The following is a 19,551-nucleotide window of genomic DNA, read 5'->3' as shown; positions in this document are numbered from 1 at the left end:
AAAAATAAGGCAAAAATACAAGTGAATTTAGTGATGAAAATAGTCTCCTCTGAGACTTAAATATAAAATATGTGAAATGACCAGTATTAGATTGAGAAAATGAGACAAATTTCCAAACTTATCTAGTAGTCATAAACTACAGCTTAAAAGGAAAACAATTTGCAAAGTTTAGAATATGTGACCATAGTAAATATATGTATAGCAGTTACATATTGGATCCTGGTTGTAACGGAAGAGAAAAACCAAAAATTGAATTTATCATACCTCAGATTGAGGTTTCATTCTTGTATTCCATCATCTGGGAATACTGCACGGCATCATATCACCGGAAAATATACTCCTGCTCTCAGACAGTCCCCAGGCAAACACGTCATCTCGATAGTGTTTATCCTCGATTGTGATTGATTCGTGTTTACACTATCGCCTGTTTTCGATACCGATCTATGAAAATCACTTATATACAATTTTTGTAATTAGTGTCACCTTCAAACCATTTTAGGACCATACCGCATTCTAGTCTGATATTCATTTTTTGTCTGAACTCGCTTATAATTTCCTTTTTGTTGCTTTTTAAAATCAAATTGTTGGTTAATTAACTTTAACTACAAGACTGAAATAATAAATGTTCTTGAAGATCAGCATAATTTACTTACAAGAGCAACTGGAAGGTCAACCGAATCTTGACGAATAAAATTGACGTAATTTAAGCAGATGTCTGTTAAGTCTGTATTTAATTGTTTGAATTAAAGATGCACTAAACAACATCCTATGAAGGTTTCTTTTGATTTAGCTCCAACAAGGCCAGAAGGTATCCATATGTCTGAGTACATTACACAGCAATACTTTGTCACCTGACATGCGCTAAGAGTTTATTGTATACTCGGGAAGTCCCTTATTGTTCTTTTTGGTATTCTTAGTCAATGGCATCACGTTGGAATGTTTTCGAAGTTTGTTTGTTTATCGACTGTTAATTACTTCACGGCATTCCACGCTAATTGTAATCTGATGACAGTGGTCATTTCCTCTATGACCTGCCACCATTCGGACACTTTTATTGTCCATGTTGACAGTTTGATGCTGTCTCACGTAGGAAGTGCCGCTCTACGTCACCGGGATCGCGTACAATTGTAGGGGAAACATGTGTATGCGTCATCGTTTCATGCCGTTGCACATCCGACAGACCACAACAACCTGCTTTCCGTGACAATAAGATGCACATGTTATGACCAATACGTACGTCATCAAGTAGACATTGTCTGTATATATAGATCCACAGAATAATGTCCAAACCAGAAATAACACAGCCATTGACTAAAGCATTAGTTCTATACAATCCAAGAGGACTTTATATCTATACAGGATTTTTTTACGTATCAATCTGAAGTATAAACTGTAAAAGACAATGAATACCATTCTGTTGTTCGCTGTAGCAGTACTTGGAATCCTTTCCGACTGTTGTGGACATATCATATATCATCGAAGGAAAATTGTATCACCGCTCATCCACCGTCGTGTTGTCATTCCTCATCGAATTTATATTCACAGGTATCCCACCTATATGGTCCGAAAAGGTATGGGGACTATCTACCCAACAAAAGGCCATGGACCTTTCTACAGACCAAGCTTTCCTGCTAACATAAATACATTTCATCCGCAAGCGACGGTAACACCAAACTTTATAGTCCCTTCAAGTGACCTTGGGTTGAATAAGAGGTATGTTTTCCCCACTACTGGCGGTACCATCAACCATGAAAACAGCGGTATCGTAAATACGGGATTCGTTGTTCCCCGAGAAGCTGGAGTTATCCCTAGTGATGTGAATGTTGTTGGGACACCAGATTTTGCTAGTTCCGTACCAACATTCCCAAATCTTGGCATCAACTCCATGTTTGATACTGGAGACAAAATACTGATTTCGGGAGTCGAGACCGGTATAGGCTTTAAGACCAAAGATGTGGATGCTGATGGGAAACCAGTCGTTCAAGAACAAAACAAAAACGGAGATCAAGCAACAACACCAGACTCTCCATCATCTGACACAGGAATCAGTTCCATAGTCGTTACAGATCCCGGTAATGGAGAGGAGCTCCCAATTATAACTCCAGTGATCATTACTGATGCATCCGATTCCAACCTCCCTGACACGGGACTTCCCGACATGACATTTCCTGAAATAGGATTACCTGACACTAACAAAATTTTCCCCGGAGTCGAAGGAGAAAAACAGAACTCGAGCTGCCATCAGACGTAAGTATTTTATGTTAAAAAACAAACCAACAATCACTCCTACTATTTGCCAGTAAATGCTTTTAGTGAGACTATTATTATGTACTCATTAAGTATTGAATGAAACTGCTTACATTACAGCATGTTTAAAGATATGCCAGTTGACATGTTCTATTTCTCTTGTCTTCAGTGGTTGTGATACTGGAGCTGAGTGTGTATTTGCGGAGGAATACATTTGTCCTAGCTACATTCCCTCCGTTGCGTGCGAGTGTCGCCTGGGATGTCGCCTCGACTATACCTTTATCCCTCTGGGTGGATCTATCACGATCGACGTTTGCGGAAACACGTGCTCCTGTAATAACATGTATGGCGCGGTAAGTTATAAACTCCATCATTTGCATATCAAAATGATAACAAATCAAATTGTAATTTTTAAAGTCGTGAAGTATATCGAATTTCATAATATGAATGACCTACTTCACAAAGGTTCTCCGTGTATATTTATTAGATGATGAACATGACAACTAAAAATGGTACTTAAGGTTAACTGGTATACGTTGCATTTTCGTAGCATACCTTCACTTTATGAAATTATCATTGATTATACTTAAGCTATTCATGTCATTTTCTGTTTCATTTTTAGGCTGAATGTACACAACGCATGTGTAAACCAGAAGATCCAACAATTTCCATTACGGGAACAGTTTCATCAGATGCTGATCTCGGAGGGTTCCAAGGCGCATTCGATAGCCTTCCTACAGCAAAGATCGACAGCGGATTTGAAATTTCAGCTAGTTCCTCAAATCGTGTCACAGTCCCGGAATTGCAACAATTTATCGAACCTATGAATGTGGTGGAAAAAATTGTAAACGATTCTTCATTACCAGAAACTGTCTCTCAAAAACCTGGGGATGAACTAAACAACGTTACCGGAATTTCAAATACAGACGTTACTACAACTAGAGAACTTTCGACAGAATCTCCTTTGGTTTAATCTTCAAACGATGTCGGTTGTTAGAAAAAAAACAAGGAAGAAAACATTATTATCTAACATGAAAAGGGACGATTCAAAGATACGGTCTGAGGTTAAAACTATTTGACATTATTTATACTGTTAACCACAAACTTTCCTTATTAATCAAATGTGTTAACAAGTTTGGTTGAAACGAAAAATGTCGTAAATACTATATAGTCCTGAAATTCAAATAGAACAGAAACTCACCGCACAATGGAAATTAAACTCAAGAATAGAGAGTAAAAATATTGAATATTAGTATGTGAACTGCTACAATTGAATATTGACGTGAGATTTCGGACGGAGAGCGAAGAACTTTAATTTATTTAACATATAACAATTTTAGAAATGCACGGTAAATGCAGCAAAATATTTTTAAAAAAGTTAATGGTAGCAACAGATATTCAACTAGACACGGAATGAGTTAATTTTGACTGTTTGTAACATTGAAAAGAGGTCTGGTAGTGTCACTAGTTCTGGATGTTTAGTTTTCAAAACAAGTTTATGAAAGCATCGACGTGTGAAGTGAGAAAAGAAAAATTGAAAGCGAGGGCGACTGTAGGATGCGTGGTTACTAATTCATTAAACATAAAAGGCAGAAACTGGACATAAGTTTCATGTCTTTTACATAATGTGTCCCTGTTAATCATGGAATCCTAATATGTGCTACCTATTGTGCTCAATTATCATAGCGTTGTGTCCCCATTAATTTACGTATTTATGTCAATGTAATGACACCTTTAAGATATATCATGTATATGAAATCCTTATACCATTGTATATCAATTTCTGTATTAAATTATTGCTTTTTATAATAAAATGCTTCATAAATATGAAACAGGGTTTTTATTCCATTATTACATAGTATGATCCAGGTGATTCGTGTCCCTCTTCCAGTTCATCCTGGTAATACTGAAATGCTGAACAGTGTTGGATGAGTATGACATTTGTGTTTATGTGGGTGTTTGATTGAAATTCATTTCAGTCCATCACAGGATGGGCCACTGTGTCATCACACTGAGATGTCATAATCTGGAAAGGGTAGCAGGACACCCTACCGGTAACGGACATAATACATTGTCAGCGGGCACATTTAGCACCAGACACTGCGCACACAGCTCCATTTCAATGACTTTAGTTATCACAGTTTGTAGAAAGAACTCATAACCTTCGGATTGTTCTACTTAGAGGCCAAAGATGATGTAGCAAGAAAGGGACATTTACGAAAAACTTCAGGAAAAAGAAAATCAGGTCGAAAGTTAATAGAGGTACTTATAACACAACCAGTGGAAGATTAATGAGTTACTTTTGATGACACCACTGTCGCCTTCATCAGACAAATGACCAGTATGTAATCTATACGTCAGTGCTAGTACGAGTCACACTGGCCATTTATCTGATGAAAGTGACCGTGTAGTCATCGAAACGTCACACTCTGATCTTCTACTGATTGTACTATGAGATGAAGGTGTTTGTGTTGTCATCGAAACGTCACACTCTAATCTTCTACAGATCGGGAGTTATTTATAAAAAAAAAAAATAGCAATTTTATCACATTAAATTCCTAAGAAGGTTGATAATTCTCGAATGTCAATCTTCTTCACACTGTTTAAATGTTTTTTCTAACGCCTTGCTTCACTAAATTTACAAGTAAAATATTCAAAAAGATCTCCGCCGAAATTTACGACAGTGTGAAAGAACGTTGAAATACTTTTCATATGTTTAACTTTGAATCTTTCCAATGCTTCTGATCCCAATAGGACACTGCCGTGATACTTTGCAAGCGATTTTTTTTTTCAACGAGTCTTGTTAATTAAAACGTTACAGAACACGATTGGTTTCGTCAGTATCTGATGCAGTTCAATTAGGCACGAAAGTTGCGCACGTGCTGTGAAAGGAAATCTTGCCTGTTATGGTATGCTTATTCTTTTCACCAACTAGCGTTGCGACATCGAAACGTTTCTCGGTTAACAATTAATGGTGTTCATGTCCAGCAGATTATAAAATACATCTAGAACACACATTGATATTCGCTTGGTGCCTGTTCCTTTAAATCTACAATTAGATAATTAAAAACGAAGAACATTTAAGAAAGAAGAAGAAAACATATCTATTTCATGAATTCCTTCTACACCCCGGTCTCCAAATGGATTAAATGGGTAAAACCTACCTACAATCACATGATGGAATTGGCTAGATATATTTTTGAAAGTTCTGTTCCTTTTTTGGCAGTGGTGACATTCTACGTCATTGGACGGTAAAACCACCGCTTTGGGATGGTACTGTTTTTAACTAATTGAAACGTCGGGTCTGTGAAGGCTAGGGTACGTCAGAATATTCTTAGAGAGTGAATTAAATTACACTTATATGAACCTTCAGCTATATCAGAATCAGCTGGTATCATAAGTTGATGCTTTACAATATCTAACACTACAAATGACATGGCATATGGTGTTCCCACTCCGATGTAAGAATTTGCTCAAAACTGTTTGTTGAGATTCCTGATCTGTGAAAGTTGCGTCAAAGACAGCGGTATTAGCACTATTTTCTTTCATTCAATGCACAATTGTTAATACTTCACTAGTTTGTGACTACGCGTTTCATTTAATAAAAAGTTGGTCACTGTAACTTACTGAGCACGACCCTGCTTTATTTAATTAATCAAGTGTTACGTATGTTGTATTTCATATAGAAATCTATATTAACACAAAACTGCGTGCCCGGTTATCTCGAAAATTAAGCAATAAATAAGGTCGAGAGATTGCTATCCTTGCCTAATCACTGGAATGTCACTGAACATCGTAATCATTAACATATCATTATACATAATTTCCATTGCACGATCCGTTAAGGCAGGTAAGTGAAAAATCTAAGACTCATTTAATCAAATCTCATATAGAATAAAAAATAAATCATGTAAAATCATAAATCTGCTTCATATAAAGCCAAGAACAATGTGGATGATTGGACTGATCAATCACGTACTTTTAAGAGTTGATGTTGTGTTGAGTTGACAATTGGAATATTTCTGGGGTAAACAGTAAAGACTGATCGGTATCGTAGTGGTTGGTTTCATCTGACAGGAAAACACGACATCAATGTGTTTATTTCACAATCTCGTGATTCAGTGTGTCTGAATAATGATCTAGCTTTAATTGATTAGCATGGCATTTGTCATCTTTGACCTTAGCTGACCACTCGCATTCGTGACCAGTAAACATGGAGCTAGGCATGTCTCATAGGCATGTTAACGTTGTTGATATTTTCAATGCATAATTATCAAGCATGTCAAACCTTGTAATATTTTTTATATCCTTTAATTTTCGTTTCGAGTTTAGCTTGTGGTTGCAATTTCTGAAATGAGTAGGAATACTCCAACCACGAGCAACGAGCGTATTTGTTAATAAAAAATAAACCAATGATAACGTCATTTTCATTCATTGGTATATAGTGTATCCAGGTAATGATATTGACATTATCGTCATTACGACTTTTCTAAGTTCACTAATTTGATCATAGCGAGGATTTTAAACAGTAACAAAGCACATATTACACGACATCCGTTTTATTTACATATTTTATTTTAGAAATTGTTATTTGAAGTTCGTTGCATCAGAGGATTTCAAAGTCGAGCTTAATTGGAGCTAAATAGGGCTGCTTGTTGTCAGAAACATCATCAATCATTTCATGAATTCTATTCATTTTCTGGCGTGTTGTCAAAACTAGACACGGAGTAGTCAATATTATAAAAGGGGAAAGGATGTTTAAAGTCACGAAATATTATATGGGGTGAACCTTGAAGCATTCATTTCCGTTGCCCTCCTTGCGTTCACAGTTCGGGTCACTTAGGCGACAGTTAAATACAAAACACCATTTTCCCTAACGATCAATTTCCAGCATATTTTGCTATGGTCGCCATTACGAAATCTCTCTGGACTTAATTTTGTAAATCTACTATTTCTCTCAAACACGCGAGAGTTTACTTTTTTGAATGTTTACAAGGACAATGTTAAAGAGATTCCGTAGTGACAGTCATTACAGAATTAAACTGAAAAGTGTTTAGAAAGAAATGAGTGGAAATGTCGTTAGTTTACAACATGTAATTGCTTCGAGCTGTATGCAAGTAAGTTGAAAAAAGTTATAACTACCAATCCTTCTATGAGTTGCTAAATTCCTGTTTTTTCATACAGAGGGGGGTTTAGGCCATCGACGCAACCAATATGAAAACATAAAATCGCGGTTAGACAGTCAAAACCCTTCGCATTAGGTAACGCCATGTCCATACTTTGTTGGTATATATCGATTAATTCAGTATCAGGGTATTGACTTGTGAAAATAAAATCACATTTTGGTCGCTATTGTTGTTTGTTTCTAATAAATGATATAAGAAGCCATCATATATTACATCAGTTATATTGGAAAAACTGAGCTGAGAATATAGCTTAGTCCTACAACATTTTGTGACCATAATTACGAACAATAGCCTGTGCGTCAAGAACAAAACAAGAACATCATCTACAAGTGTTAAGTATTTTTAATATCCATTTCATGGGGTTTTTAATCACTTATGCCATATTTTTTTTGGGAGTTTGGAATGGGAAATCTGTCTTTTTCCAGCTAAAATTTCGAAAATCATTACTTCGGTATGCGTCATTCATAGTACATTGTACTACAAGACCATATTTGGAACTAAATCTCAATGAAGCCAAATGGTACACGTGTCAAAGGTCACGTTTGCCTTATTTGGGAAAAATCTTCAATGGTCGAAGTACAAGCGTACGTTTCGACGTCACAAACATTTATATCAAAGGTCAATTTAAGCCAATAACGTGTCGAGGACTATCCTCCGATGACCGGTCGTGACAGATGATTGATAGATGTCGGTTTTCATGTACGTAGGCCATGTGTGGATGACCTGAGATTACCAGACTGTCATACCTAGTGAAAGCATGACGAAAGTAAACAAAATGGAAATTTCCTATATATATGGATGGAATAAATCCGGATCTCATCACACCTGTCTCAACACTTCACCGGCTCACATCAACTTTATTTGAGAATCTATACCTTAAAGTTCTACAAATAAGTTCAATTGTAGAGTTAATTTCACGGCAGTAGCAAATATTTCGTTAAAGCTCAGAAACAAGATGTGTACATCAACTGAATTATTGTTTCTCGTCACTTTGGTTCTGGCGGTAGCCCCAATAAGTGCTCACCGGTATCATCAATTTAGACCAGGAAGTGGGCCGATGATCATTTCAAAGCTTCCAAACATAATTTACCCAAGTACATCCAGCGTCTTGTTGCCAGGACAGCAGCTCTTCCCAAATACGTACACGTCACAGTTTCCTACAATTCCACAGATTCCCGCCATTTCGTCCCAGCAGCAAACTGTACGACCAATGACAGGAGAGTTCTGGCAGACACAGCCTAATGCGGTACAGCGCGTTCCTGCTTCAGTGTCCCGATGCCGTACAAGGTAATTAATCTTAGCGGTTGATATTGAATTTTGGATACAGCCGTGCTTGAATCTGTTTGGCATTTTATAATTCTGTATCAAATTGACAATATGTTACTCCTGTTTACAGCCGTGGCTGTGCCTCTGGTGAAGAGTGTGTTTTCGCTGACAATTGGCAGTGTCCAGACTGGATCCCCAACCTTAAATGCCAGTGTCGACAAGGTAAGTCACTCACCAACAAGTCCTTATGACAATTTCAAATAATTCTAACACAGTTGATATTAAAACATTTCACTTCTCGAAGATTTAACGAAGACGTTAATATTTCCGAAAAAGAAAGAAAGAAAGAAAAATTCACATCAGTCATTAAATCTTACTTTATGATTAATATGATTCTATGTACTATTTACATGTAAGTATCTTTTTTTCTATTTTAAAAAGGTTGTCGTCATCAGAACACTTTCATACCGTTTGGAAAGACAGTTATTGTGGACAAATGTGGTAACAAATGTTCCTGTTTTAATGTATATGGCGCCCCGGAGTGTTCCTTTGAGAGCTGCTGAACATACTAAAATGTAAATTTTGCTTCGTGTCAATGAACATTGGAGACTTGCTGAGACAGTACGTTTTTATCAGACTATTTTGGATCATTGCACACTCTAGATAATTTCAGTAAAGGTTATGTTCAAATACACCGACAAATTTTACACACGGAGTTGCTGACAATTATTGCTCAGAATGTCTCGTAGAGTTGCTGGACAATTGTCCTTTCGAGAAAGGAAGAGAAACTTTTTGGGTGATTCTCAATAAATCTGAAGATAAACACGTTTAATTTTAGACTTGCTGGACAAGTCTCCTGAAGAAAAAATGACAATTTGTGAACGATGTCGTTTGAATCTAAAAAAGTGCTCCAACTTTGTGCTAAACCTCATGTGATAGTAGCTGAATAACTGTGTTAACTCGTGTTCACAATGAAATGCTGTTTGACAGTTATTATTTTGTATAAAGTGAGATTCCATTTGAATGATGATGAACCTATACAATTTTATGTGTTCTCGAGAAGATATAGAAGGTATATCCTTCACATGAAATCTATGTAAGAGCTCATTTCAGTTTGGAAAATATCAGAATATGTTAGTCAAATAATTTTCAAACTTACATTAATGTACTTTAGTGCTTTTACCCATCGATAACGAGGACATAATTTATTTATTTGAAAGTACATCTTAAGTTAGTCTACAATGGAACAGATGAACAATGGCTATGTTGATATAAAATGTCATTTGAAAATCCTAGCTCATTAAAAAGGAATTATTCCTGTGCGTTTGCTAATTTGAACACCCTTGTGTTTCTGGATTGATGAAGTTCCAAAGTATATTTCTTGTGTGTGATATAATATTTTGTTTCTATGCTAAGCGTGTATGATCTATGTCTATGCTATGTATGTATGGTAATGTTTGTCCTGTTGAGGTCGCATTCTATTTCTATGCTAAGTGTGCTATGCCGCCTGAGTATGATGATATCTATAATTTTCCATTTAATGCTTAGAGTTTACAATATTCTGTTTTATGCTAAGTTTGTGTCATGTTCTATAATAGATGTTATTTATCAACTTAGGCACATATCACAAAAACCTGTTGCCTGGGTGAAAGACAAGTGCGTTTACACTACACCTTCTACTGGAAGTGTGTATGATAATATATCATTTCTATTCCAAGTGTGTATATGATGGTGTATCATTTTATTCTAAGTGTGTATGATATTTTGTGTTATTGCTATGGTAATTGTGTATAATGGTGTATCATTTCTATTCTAAGTGTGTATGATATTTTGTGTTATTGCTATGGTAATTGTGTATAATGGTGTATCATTTCTATTCTAAGTGTGTATGATATTTTGTGTTATTGCTATGGTAATTGTGTATAATGGTGTATCATTTCTATTCTAAGTGTGTATGATATTTTGTGTTATTGCTATGGTAATTGTGTATAATGGTGTATCATTTCTATTCTAAGTGTGTATGATATTTTGTGTTATTGCTATGGTAATTGTGTATAATGGTGTATCATTTCTATTCTAAGTGTGTATGATATTTTGTGTTATTGCTATGGTAATTGTGTATAATGGTGTATCATTTTATTCTAAGTGTGTATGATATTTTGTGTTATTGCTATGGTAATGGTGTATCATTTCTATTCTAAGTGTGTATGATATTTTGTGTTATTGCTATGGTAAGTGTGTATAATGGTGTATCATTTTATTATAAGTGTGTATGATATTTTGTGTTATTGCTATGGTAATTGTGTATAATGGTGTATCATTTGTATTCTATGTATGTGTATGATATTTTGTGTTATTGCTATGGTAATTGTGTATAATGGTGTATCATTTCTTGCTATTTGTGTTATGTGTTATTATTGTGTGTATGTGTGTATATTTTGTGTTATTGCTATGGTAATTGTGTATAATGGTGTATCATTTCTATTCTAAGTGTGTATGATATTTTGTGTTATTGCTATGGTAATTGTGTATAATGGTGTATCATTTCTATTCTATGTATGTATGATATTTTGTGTTATTGCTATGCTATGTTTTATCATTTGCATGGTAACCTTGTAATTCTGTTGTCATATCATAATTATTCATATTTATTATATTTCTACTTTTTAATAAAACAAATATTTTATGAAACTGTTGGGGTGGTGGTTTATTTACTACGTTTAATTCTACAGAAACAAGACATAATAATCCCGGCAGTTCAATGGATTTCCTCGTCACGTACTATCATACAGTGCATAATTAGTGGCACATGGCACATAAACTATTTTCATTACAAATTTCTAATTAAAAAGAGTTGAAACAAAAACCGGAGCTCAACCATAATATAAATAGTAGGCTTGTGTATGTATATACCGTGACGAGATGAAATAAAAAAAAAATATCTGGAAATATGTCCGCTATCAGATACCAGAACATCAGGAAAATAGATACTTTGGGTAACGCACCATTTCCGACCAAAATGAATAATAATTTGGACACTTGTATTTATTTCGTTAAAATTGGAGAAGTTTCCCTAAGTGCTATATTACATTACTTGAGATAATGCAATCCGTATTTATATCCACAGTCTTTTTTAGCAATTACAATCGTATGTATTTTAGCCAATCAAAGACATGTATTTTCTACCATAAGAAAGTTTCAATGACACATCGCTACAAACTTCAAGATGATGGGAGATTACTTTTCGGACGTCAGTATTGACGACACTGACATCAATGAAGACACTTCGAATATTTGGGATATTTCAAACAGTAAGTAAAATATATGTAAGTTATGAACGAATGAATGATAACGTTTATCCATCCGTTTTCATATTTGACATTTTAATGTAAATCTACATATAACTTAATCAAGATTGTAACATGTTTCAAATATATCATAATGTAATTAAAGCAAAAGAGTGGTTGGTCAATTTTATCTAACTGTGTGCACTTCCTAACCTTAACTTAGTAATGTCAACGAAGCATTTAGGCCGGTGTAGGGAAGGGAGATAACCAGAACAAATTAGATTTGTATTTAACCTCGCTGAAGCCTGTAAACTGTGGCATATTGTTATATTCAAAATTTTATTATCATAATTATTTGTTAATGATATAAATCCAATAAATAGTCTGTAAAATTGATCGAATTTCAGTTTCTATACCTGATTCGCCAGACGAAAGGACCTTCAGTGTAATTCCAAAGGTAAGACTCAATATTATTTTGACTGGGACGACATTCAATATAGGCCTAAATCATCAAAATATCATACATATATATAATATATATAACTGGCTTGGTCCGTGAATATATAATCATGACTATATGTTATGCTCTGGTTTCTGGCAAGGTAAACTACGATATATACACCATTTATTAAGAATTTAAATTTCTGTTTGGAACAGACCCGATCACCTATCTCTGGAAGATCAAACACTGGAGAAGAAAAGGATGGAAATTTGAAAACGAGTACGTTTAAATCCCTATCTCCACCCTCAACATCCTGTATCTCGGAACATAACTGTATGTTATCTATATCTCTTTGTTTTTCAGTAAACGTTGATATTGCACACAGTGTCCACGATAAATGTAAGGTAAGGTAAAGTTTTCAATTATAACTCCAGTTCGACAGACGTTTGAGTTTTTGTTTTAAACTTGGTTTCAGTTTACCTATGATTTTTCATTTTACAATAATACTTACAGTTAAGACTATATTTCTAGAACATTTTCAATAGCAGTTTAGTGAAAGTTCTTCTAATTCAACTACCTATTCGGCACGTGCAGTTCCATTTATTGAATTTACGAAACAGCAGCAACTTACAACGCCATCTCATGAATAACATAGTTGTTAACAACGATAACTATACAATCTTTAGGTTATTAGGCTTTAATTGATTGTTTCTATTTCATTATCGTAGACGGCAAACCCAATACACCCAAGACAGCCAATAGGTGAGTTTAACTTCACCAAGTTAATAAAATTGAGCTACAATAATGGTTACTAATTATCTTGATCAATTATATAGTTAAATATTTTTCTTTCTTTTTTAGTCTATCCTCTTTTGGCTCTTAATCATATGTTGCATTGACAGCTTAATTAATGATGTAGTAAAGTCAACAGACAACAGTACATCCTAGTTTGTAAACCTAATGTAGTTAGAGTGTAGTACATCCTAGTTTGTACACCTAATGGAGTTTAATGTGTAGTACATCCTAGTTTGTAAACCTAATGGAGTTTAATGTGTAGTACATCCTAGTTTGTACACCTAATGGAGTTTAATGTGTAGTACATCCTAGTTTAATGTGGCGTCCTCCGTAAAAAATCAAAAATGTATTTGGAAGGAGTATCTAGTGTTACATTAAGAATCATTCTGGCTGCTTGTTTCTGAGCAATCAGGAGCTTGCCCATTATATTTCCACTCTGGCTATACCGTACTACACTTTACAAAATGTGGCAAAATGCAAGCATGGAAAAAAACTGAGTTTTCCTTCCGTGGGTAGATATGGACTTATACGACGCAATAGGCTTAATCTTTGCCTTATTTTGCCAAAAATAAATGAAACGTGCTCTGACCTTGTCAAAGATTTATCAATAACAACACAAAGTAATTTATCTCTCATAACCTGTTACAGAGATCTGTTACACAAATCAATATCTAGAGTTAAACAGTTTCGACTTTGTTTCTGTTTAGAGGCTATAAACATACATTTTCTTACATATCTGTACCAGCCCTCACATTTAATCGGGACTTTGATTTGACGTCGTTATTACATGAAACCGCTTGCCAGTTTCTATTAGACGTAACGTCACAATGAACTCTGATATGCCGATATTTATTGTTTATCTTTGCAGGTAAACATAAAGACTATTAGTTTTCGATAGTGTAGTAAGGAATGTTTTACAATGCTTTAAAAGAAACACTTCAAGTCGTTCAAACGCCGTCTTTCTTATCATTATCGACATTCCAATATCATGATTATGCAGACAGGATTGGACTTCAGCTTGAAATAAGGGAACTCTCTTAAAATTAAGATATAATGCTGAATACATTTCACAACGAGTTGGTTGATAAATAGAATGAACATAATATATATGAACATAGTTACATCATCTTTGCTTTTAGCCCCTATATTGAAGTACTACAAAATACTTGGACCTCCGCGGATTTCAGCTGGCCAAAGAAAATTCGACATAGGAATCCACGTTACAGATAATGGTTATTCAGATAATGACGCGTCCACCAGAGTTGAACCGGTTCAGCAGAACGAACCCTTTTCTCCATCATCTGCAAAGACTCGTCAAACTTCGCAGAAAAATTTGAGAAGAATACTCACACAAGAAGTACTTTCTGAATTTGACAAGATCCCGGAGGAAGAGGAATGCACACCGAATGAGAGCGTGACCCATGTGCCCATTATCAGTACGCCTACAAAAGACTTAAGCGACACACTGACATCGTTTAAGGGTATCAGGTTACTTGGTATGTCCATAGAGTGATTATTCATTGGGTGAACTCTTCCAATTCAGCGATATTTGGTTTATTATATTAGACAACGATAGTTTATATATCTTGTGTTCGTAAATAAAGATAGTGGTTTCGCCGGATTATTTGTCAGGGTTGCTTCCCTTCCTTACAATTGTAGATTTAGATCCACATGGACCAAATTATGTTGAATAAAAGTTTTGTGAAACAAATTCATAGTTTTTAGTATTCGTATGTATTATCATTGTCCCTGATCCATTCAACAATGTTAAAGAGTAATTTACAAAATTTCGAGAATGTCGTTTGCTTTTTAACTCGTCCTGTTTTCATTATTTTCCCTTTCAACATGAGTGATTTCATGATTTCACGCATGCTCAACAGCAATCAAAATTGCTGATGTCGATTGATTGGTCTATGCTGATAAAGCAATATCGCTTTAACTTGATTGACTGGAAACGTCCATTTCGAAAAGAAGTTTAAATGGTCTGATATTGTATATGGAATGGTTCAGTCAGTCGGTTGAACGCCGATTCAAAATGCTCACGTTTAGTTTAGACCGTGGTTTAAGCAATCTGAGACGTTTAAACTACATTATGGTTATTTACGAAGTATTAAAAGAAGTTAAAAATTGAAATGTAGAAACCATGACGAAAAAGGTCATGATCCAATTTCATAGCTTCAGAACTAGATCTGGCTGAATATAGGATTAACGTTTTACAATATTTACTGAAAATAGATTAAATGTCGCTAGATGCCAGTTCCAATTGACATAAATCGGTCATTCCATTTGATTTGCAAAATCGTAAACACCTTGTAATAGCCCGAGGTTTGTCTGCATTCTACATGAGTGATGCGTCAAAGTGTCTCCTGCTTAATCGGATGTAGTCATGTATTTCTCGGTCAAGATGAAATATAGCAACGGATCTAAGATGGCGTCTCTCTCCTTGGCAACCCCCACCCACCAGTAACATCATTTCATCAGCACACAATGATTCATTATTATAATACTTCGTTTAAGGTATCTCTCTGTAAAGACATTAACTGGTATCGTTGCAAAAAGAAAAAATATCCAAATGCACCAGAAAAAGTTGATGAAATAGACAAGAGCTGGAAGATTTTCCAGTTATATATGGAACCGTAGTCCAATTTTGATCTTATAAGAGCTCCATAAAGTCTTAGCAACACTTTTCTATCAGCTCCCCAACCACTGTGGGGCGCCACCTTTAGAATATTCAGTACCTTAAAGCATTTAGCTTTAAGGTATTTTCTATGCGGAAGGAACGACAATTTACTGTCGGAGTTGTCCGAGGAAGTTGGTTTGCTCAACAACCGGAGACTTGGATTGTCGTGTTGTTTCCGCATTTGACAAAAATGCTTACTAACTGTTTTTGATTGTGAAAATTTCAATCCATTTTCATCTTTCCAAATTTGGAGTCGATTCAAACAGTGTTGTAGTTGTCTTTCGATGGTATTCATATTCCTTGATCGATAACATATAATGAAGTCATCGACATATAGAGCGCCCTGCATTGAAGGGATAATATTTTGACAATACTGTTAATTTTAAGTCTAGAAAATGTAACCGAGAGAATGCTACCTTGTGGTACAACCATTTCCTAATGATGAACACCGGAAAGGGTCGTTCCATTACAGAATTCAAATACTCTATCTGATAGGAAATTTGAAACAATATTTGGTAGATTACCTCTAACACCTATACCGTGCAGATCTTTCATTATGCCGTATGTTTACGTTGTGTCGTAAGCCTTTTCCAAATCGAAGAAAACAGCAACCAAGTACTCCTTCTTTAGAAAAGCCTCATGCACAAAGGTTTCAAGTGTAAACATATGATCGTTGGTACCTCGCTTAGATATAAAAACGCTTTGTAGGGGTGATATTATGATTGGATTCAGATATCAAAATTAATCTTGAATTTATCATTCGCTCCAGAGTTTACAATCGCAACTCTTGAGTGATATTGGGCGGTCACTGGAGGAATCTATCGTATCTTTAACCTGTTTGTGGATAGGAATCACAGTTGCCTTTTACCATGATTTTGGGACATTTCCCGATCAAAAAATAGAATTAGAAATAATAAGTTTTTCTAATGATGACTCTGATAGATATTTTAGGACCTTATTGTGAATATCATCAGGTCCTGTTGTAGAGTCATGCGATTTTTGAACGATTCTCGAAGTTCTAACATGGAGAAAGGTTGATTCTAAGTTTCATTGTTTTCGGAAGAGAATTTCAACTTCGTTTTTTTCTCGTGTGGTCCTAAATTTTTGAAATGTATTGGAATGATTATTGACAAACGGACTTTTGGAAAAAGAAGATCCTAAAGCATTTGTAATATCAAATTTCGATGTGGCTAATTATTTGTTTTGAGATTTCCCATCGTTTTGAATGTTTTACAGCTGTTTCGTTTAATCATATCCATACCTTTTTGGTGGATGTATTAGAATTTTATTTGGACACACACAAGATATCCGAGACATTTTTTTGGGTAAGCGTATAGCACAACGGGCTTTTGTCCTCATAATTTTATAGTTGTGTAAGCTATCGCTTGTGGGGTTTGTTTGAGTTGCCTCAAAGCGATTTTCCTATTGCTAATAGCTTTATAAAAATTTCATTAATCCAAGGTCTTTTGTTGTGTTTTCTTTTGGAGTTTGGTCAACATTATTCGGCTATCTGAAGAAGTTCGGTAGTAAATTATTCCATCGGGTCTTCTAAATTCAGGAAAACAATGGTGTTGAGAATTTTGGTACTGAGATGTTCAAATTTACTCCAATCTGCTTTATATGATTTCCAATGGGGTACATGAACGCTCTCTGTGGGTCCAAAATTCCTTAGAAATATTGGTAGGTGGTCGCTTCCACAGAGATCGTCATGCACTGTATTCGAAATTGAGTAACAACGATGGGTGACATAAAGTTAAATAAAGGTGCGAGAATGTTCAGGAAAAGGGATGCCAATAAAATAGATTTATTATTGTAAACGCAATGGCTATTTTCCAATATATTTTTTTTTTCATTTTTCACTCCTCTCATTAGTGTCGGGTGAACCCCAAAGGCTGTTATGACCATTAAAGTCAGCGAAAAGTATAAATGGGGGAGGCAGTTGCGAAAGAAACTCGTCTAGTCGGTTATTCGTAAAATCAGAGTTTGCAGGGATATAGATAGAACATACTGTAAGCATTCTATGGTAAGTCATAATAACGAGATAACTGAACTAATAACGAGATAACGTAAGTCATACGAGATAATGCAAGTCGCAATAACAGATGATTAACTTGTAATAACGAGATGAGATAAGTTGTAATAACGAGATAACCTAACATGTAATAACGAGATCACTTAAGTCGTAATAACCAGATAGCTTAATTCATAATAACGAAATAACTTCAGTCGTAATAGAGATCGAGATAACGTAATTTGTAATAAAGGGATCATTTTTATTTTTCATGTAGTACTAATCAGTTTGGTAGGAAAGAGTTGTATTATACAGGTTAATACATTTGGCATCACTGTATCTAACTCTTCAATTTGTAATAGTTGCATGGTGCTATTAATACACACAATACAATATCACAGTGAGATGAGGGTTTCTAGCACTCTTATTGTCTCTATGGAAAGTTGTGATCTGTATAAATGTGAGTTAACTATTGTTTTATATGACTTAGCTTAGATTCAAGAGTAATATCTGAGTTTCAAAATAAAACTGTTTTCTCAACTTGAAATTCAAAACCAAAACTTTGCTTTGTAGTCCTTTCTTTTATTTCCATAAATGACATAACGTTTCAGAGGTCATGTATATTTTATTGAATTTTGTTTGTAATATAATTTACCACTGACTTGCTTAATCTGGCAAGAAACAAACATATTTTAATGTGTTTGACAACAATACTTTCCTACTATCAGTTGATCACCTGCTTTAATCTTACCAAAATCCCAGGTGTGATTAGACATTGGATAGGTGAACATTTCCAAAAATGTACAGTGAGATGAGCTCATTTATGCAACTTGGGAAGCAAAAAATTAGAAACAGCATTTGACTTGTTGAAATAAAAAATCAATGCACTAACTAATGCTTTCATTGTAGATAAATTACTCTAAAACAATATTGTTTGGGAGGTTTTTCTTTTCACTTTAAAAATTAAATTATAAGATAGATAAAGAACAGGTCTATCAATCCAAGCTACAGACTGACAATGAAAGTTCTATCTTCAAAAAAACAACCAGAATTAATTCTGAACATAAGTTGCCATCAGTTTATAAATTGAAAGAAGACATTGTCATCTAGCACAATCCTCAAATAATTAAAATTAAAATAAAACCAGCACCCACTTTTAATAAATTCCGAAAGCATCTTCTGTATAAGGAATAACAAAGAAACCATTGATTACACTCAAAAGACGTGCACATCTTATGATTAAGATACATTTACTGGCACTCAACATGTTAAACATTATTGATACCATATACACATACTGATAAATTTATCCGAAATAAATACACCAATTTATCAGATGAGATTTCACATATGTAATTTAGACGATACACATATTTTACAGATGAGATCTGACACAAGTAATACAGATGACACACATATGTAACAGACCAGACATGACCCACATAACAGAGACAAGATGTACCATGTGCACAATATTCTCAATGTACACGGTTCTAATTATCAAATCAATGACACTGCCAGATTCTTTTGAAGGAAATGTTAAAAACTGAAACCTTACGTTTCATTTTTAACAATAATCTCTGAATGAATAACATTTATTTGTTATACTTTTCCTATTTATTCTCTCTACAGTGAAT

The 19,551-nt window shown here is 34.8% G+C and overlaps 3 protein-coding genes across 3 annotated transcripts; all 3 read left to right on the top strand.

The window, feature by feature from the left end:
• The first annotated feature begins 1,402 nt into the window (after positions 1 to 1,402).
• On the top strand, positions 1,403 to 3,220 carry LOC132546883 (uncharacterized). Its single transcript, XM_060210610.1, has 3 exons — positions 1,403 to 2,247; positions 2,417 to 2,600; positions 2,870 to 3,220. Exons 1-3 carry the CDS (start codon positions 1,403 to 1,405, stop codon positions 3,218 to 3,220), a joined length of 1,380 nt encoding a protein of 459 aa, XP_060066593.1.
• A 5,168-nt stretch (positions 3,221 to 8,388) lies between these two features.
• Positions 8,389 to 9,262, top strand: LOC132546915 (uncharacterized). Its single transcript, XM_060210642.1, has 3 exons — positions 8,389 to 8,720; positions 8,830 to 8,921; positions 9,141 to 9,262. Exons 1-3 carry the CDS (start codon positions 8,389 to 8,391, stop codon positions 9,260 to 9,262), a joined length of 546 nt encoding a protein of 181 aa, XP_060066625.1.
• Positions 9,263 to 11,925: 2,663 nt separating this feature from the next.
• On the top strand, positions 11,926 to 14,736 carry LOC132546914 (uncharacterized). Its single transcript, XM_060210641.1, has 4 exons — positions 11,926 to 12,010; positions 12,394 to 12,443; positions 12,644 to 12,707; positions 14,363 to 14,736. The coding sequence occupies exons 1-4, from the start codon at positions 11,926 to 11,928 to the stop codon at positions 14,734 to 14,736; spliced, it is 573 nt and encodes a 190-aa protein (XP_060066624.1).
• Positions 14,737 to 19,551: the final 4,815 nt, after the last annotated feature.

This window comes from Ylistrum balloti, unplaced genomic scaffold (assembly GCF_031769215.1).
Source record: "Ylistrum balloti isolate Yb309-2 unplaced genomic scaffold, AGI_CSIRO_Ybal_v1 Utg369920, whole genome shotgun sequence".
Taxonomy (NCBI): Eukaryota; Metazoa; Mollusca; class Bivalvia; order Pectinida; family Pectinidae; genus Ylistrum; species Ylistrum balloti.
The sequence above is the reverse complement of the archived record's forward strand: the minus strand, read 5'-3'. Positions and strand labels throughout refer to the sequence as shown.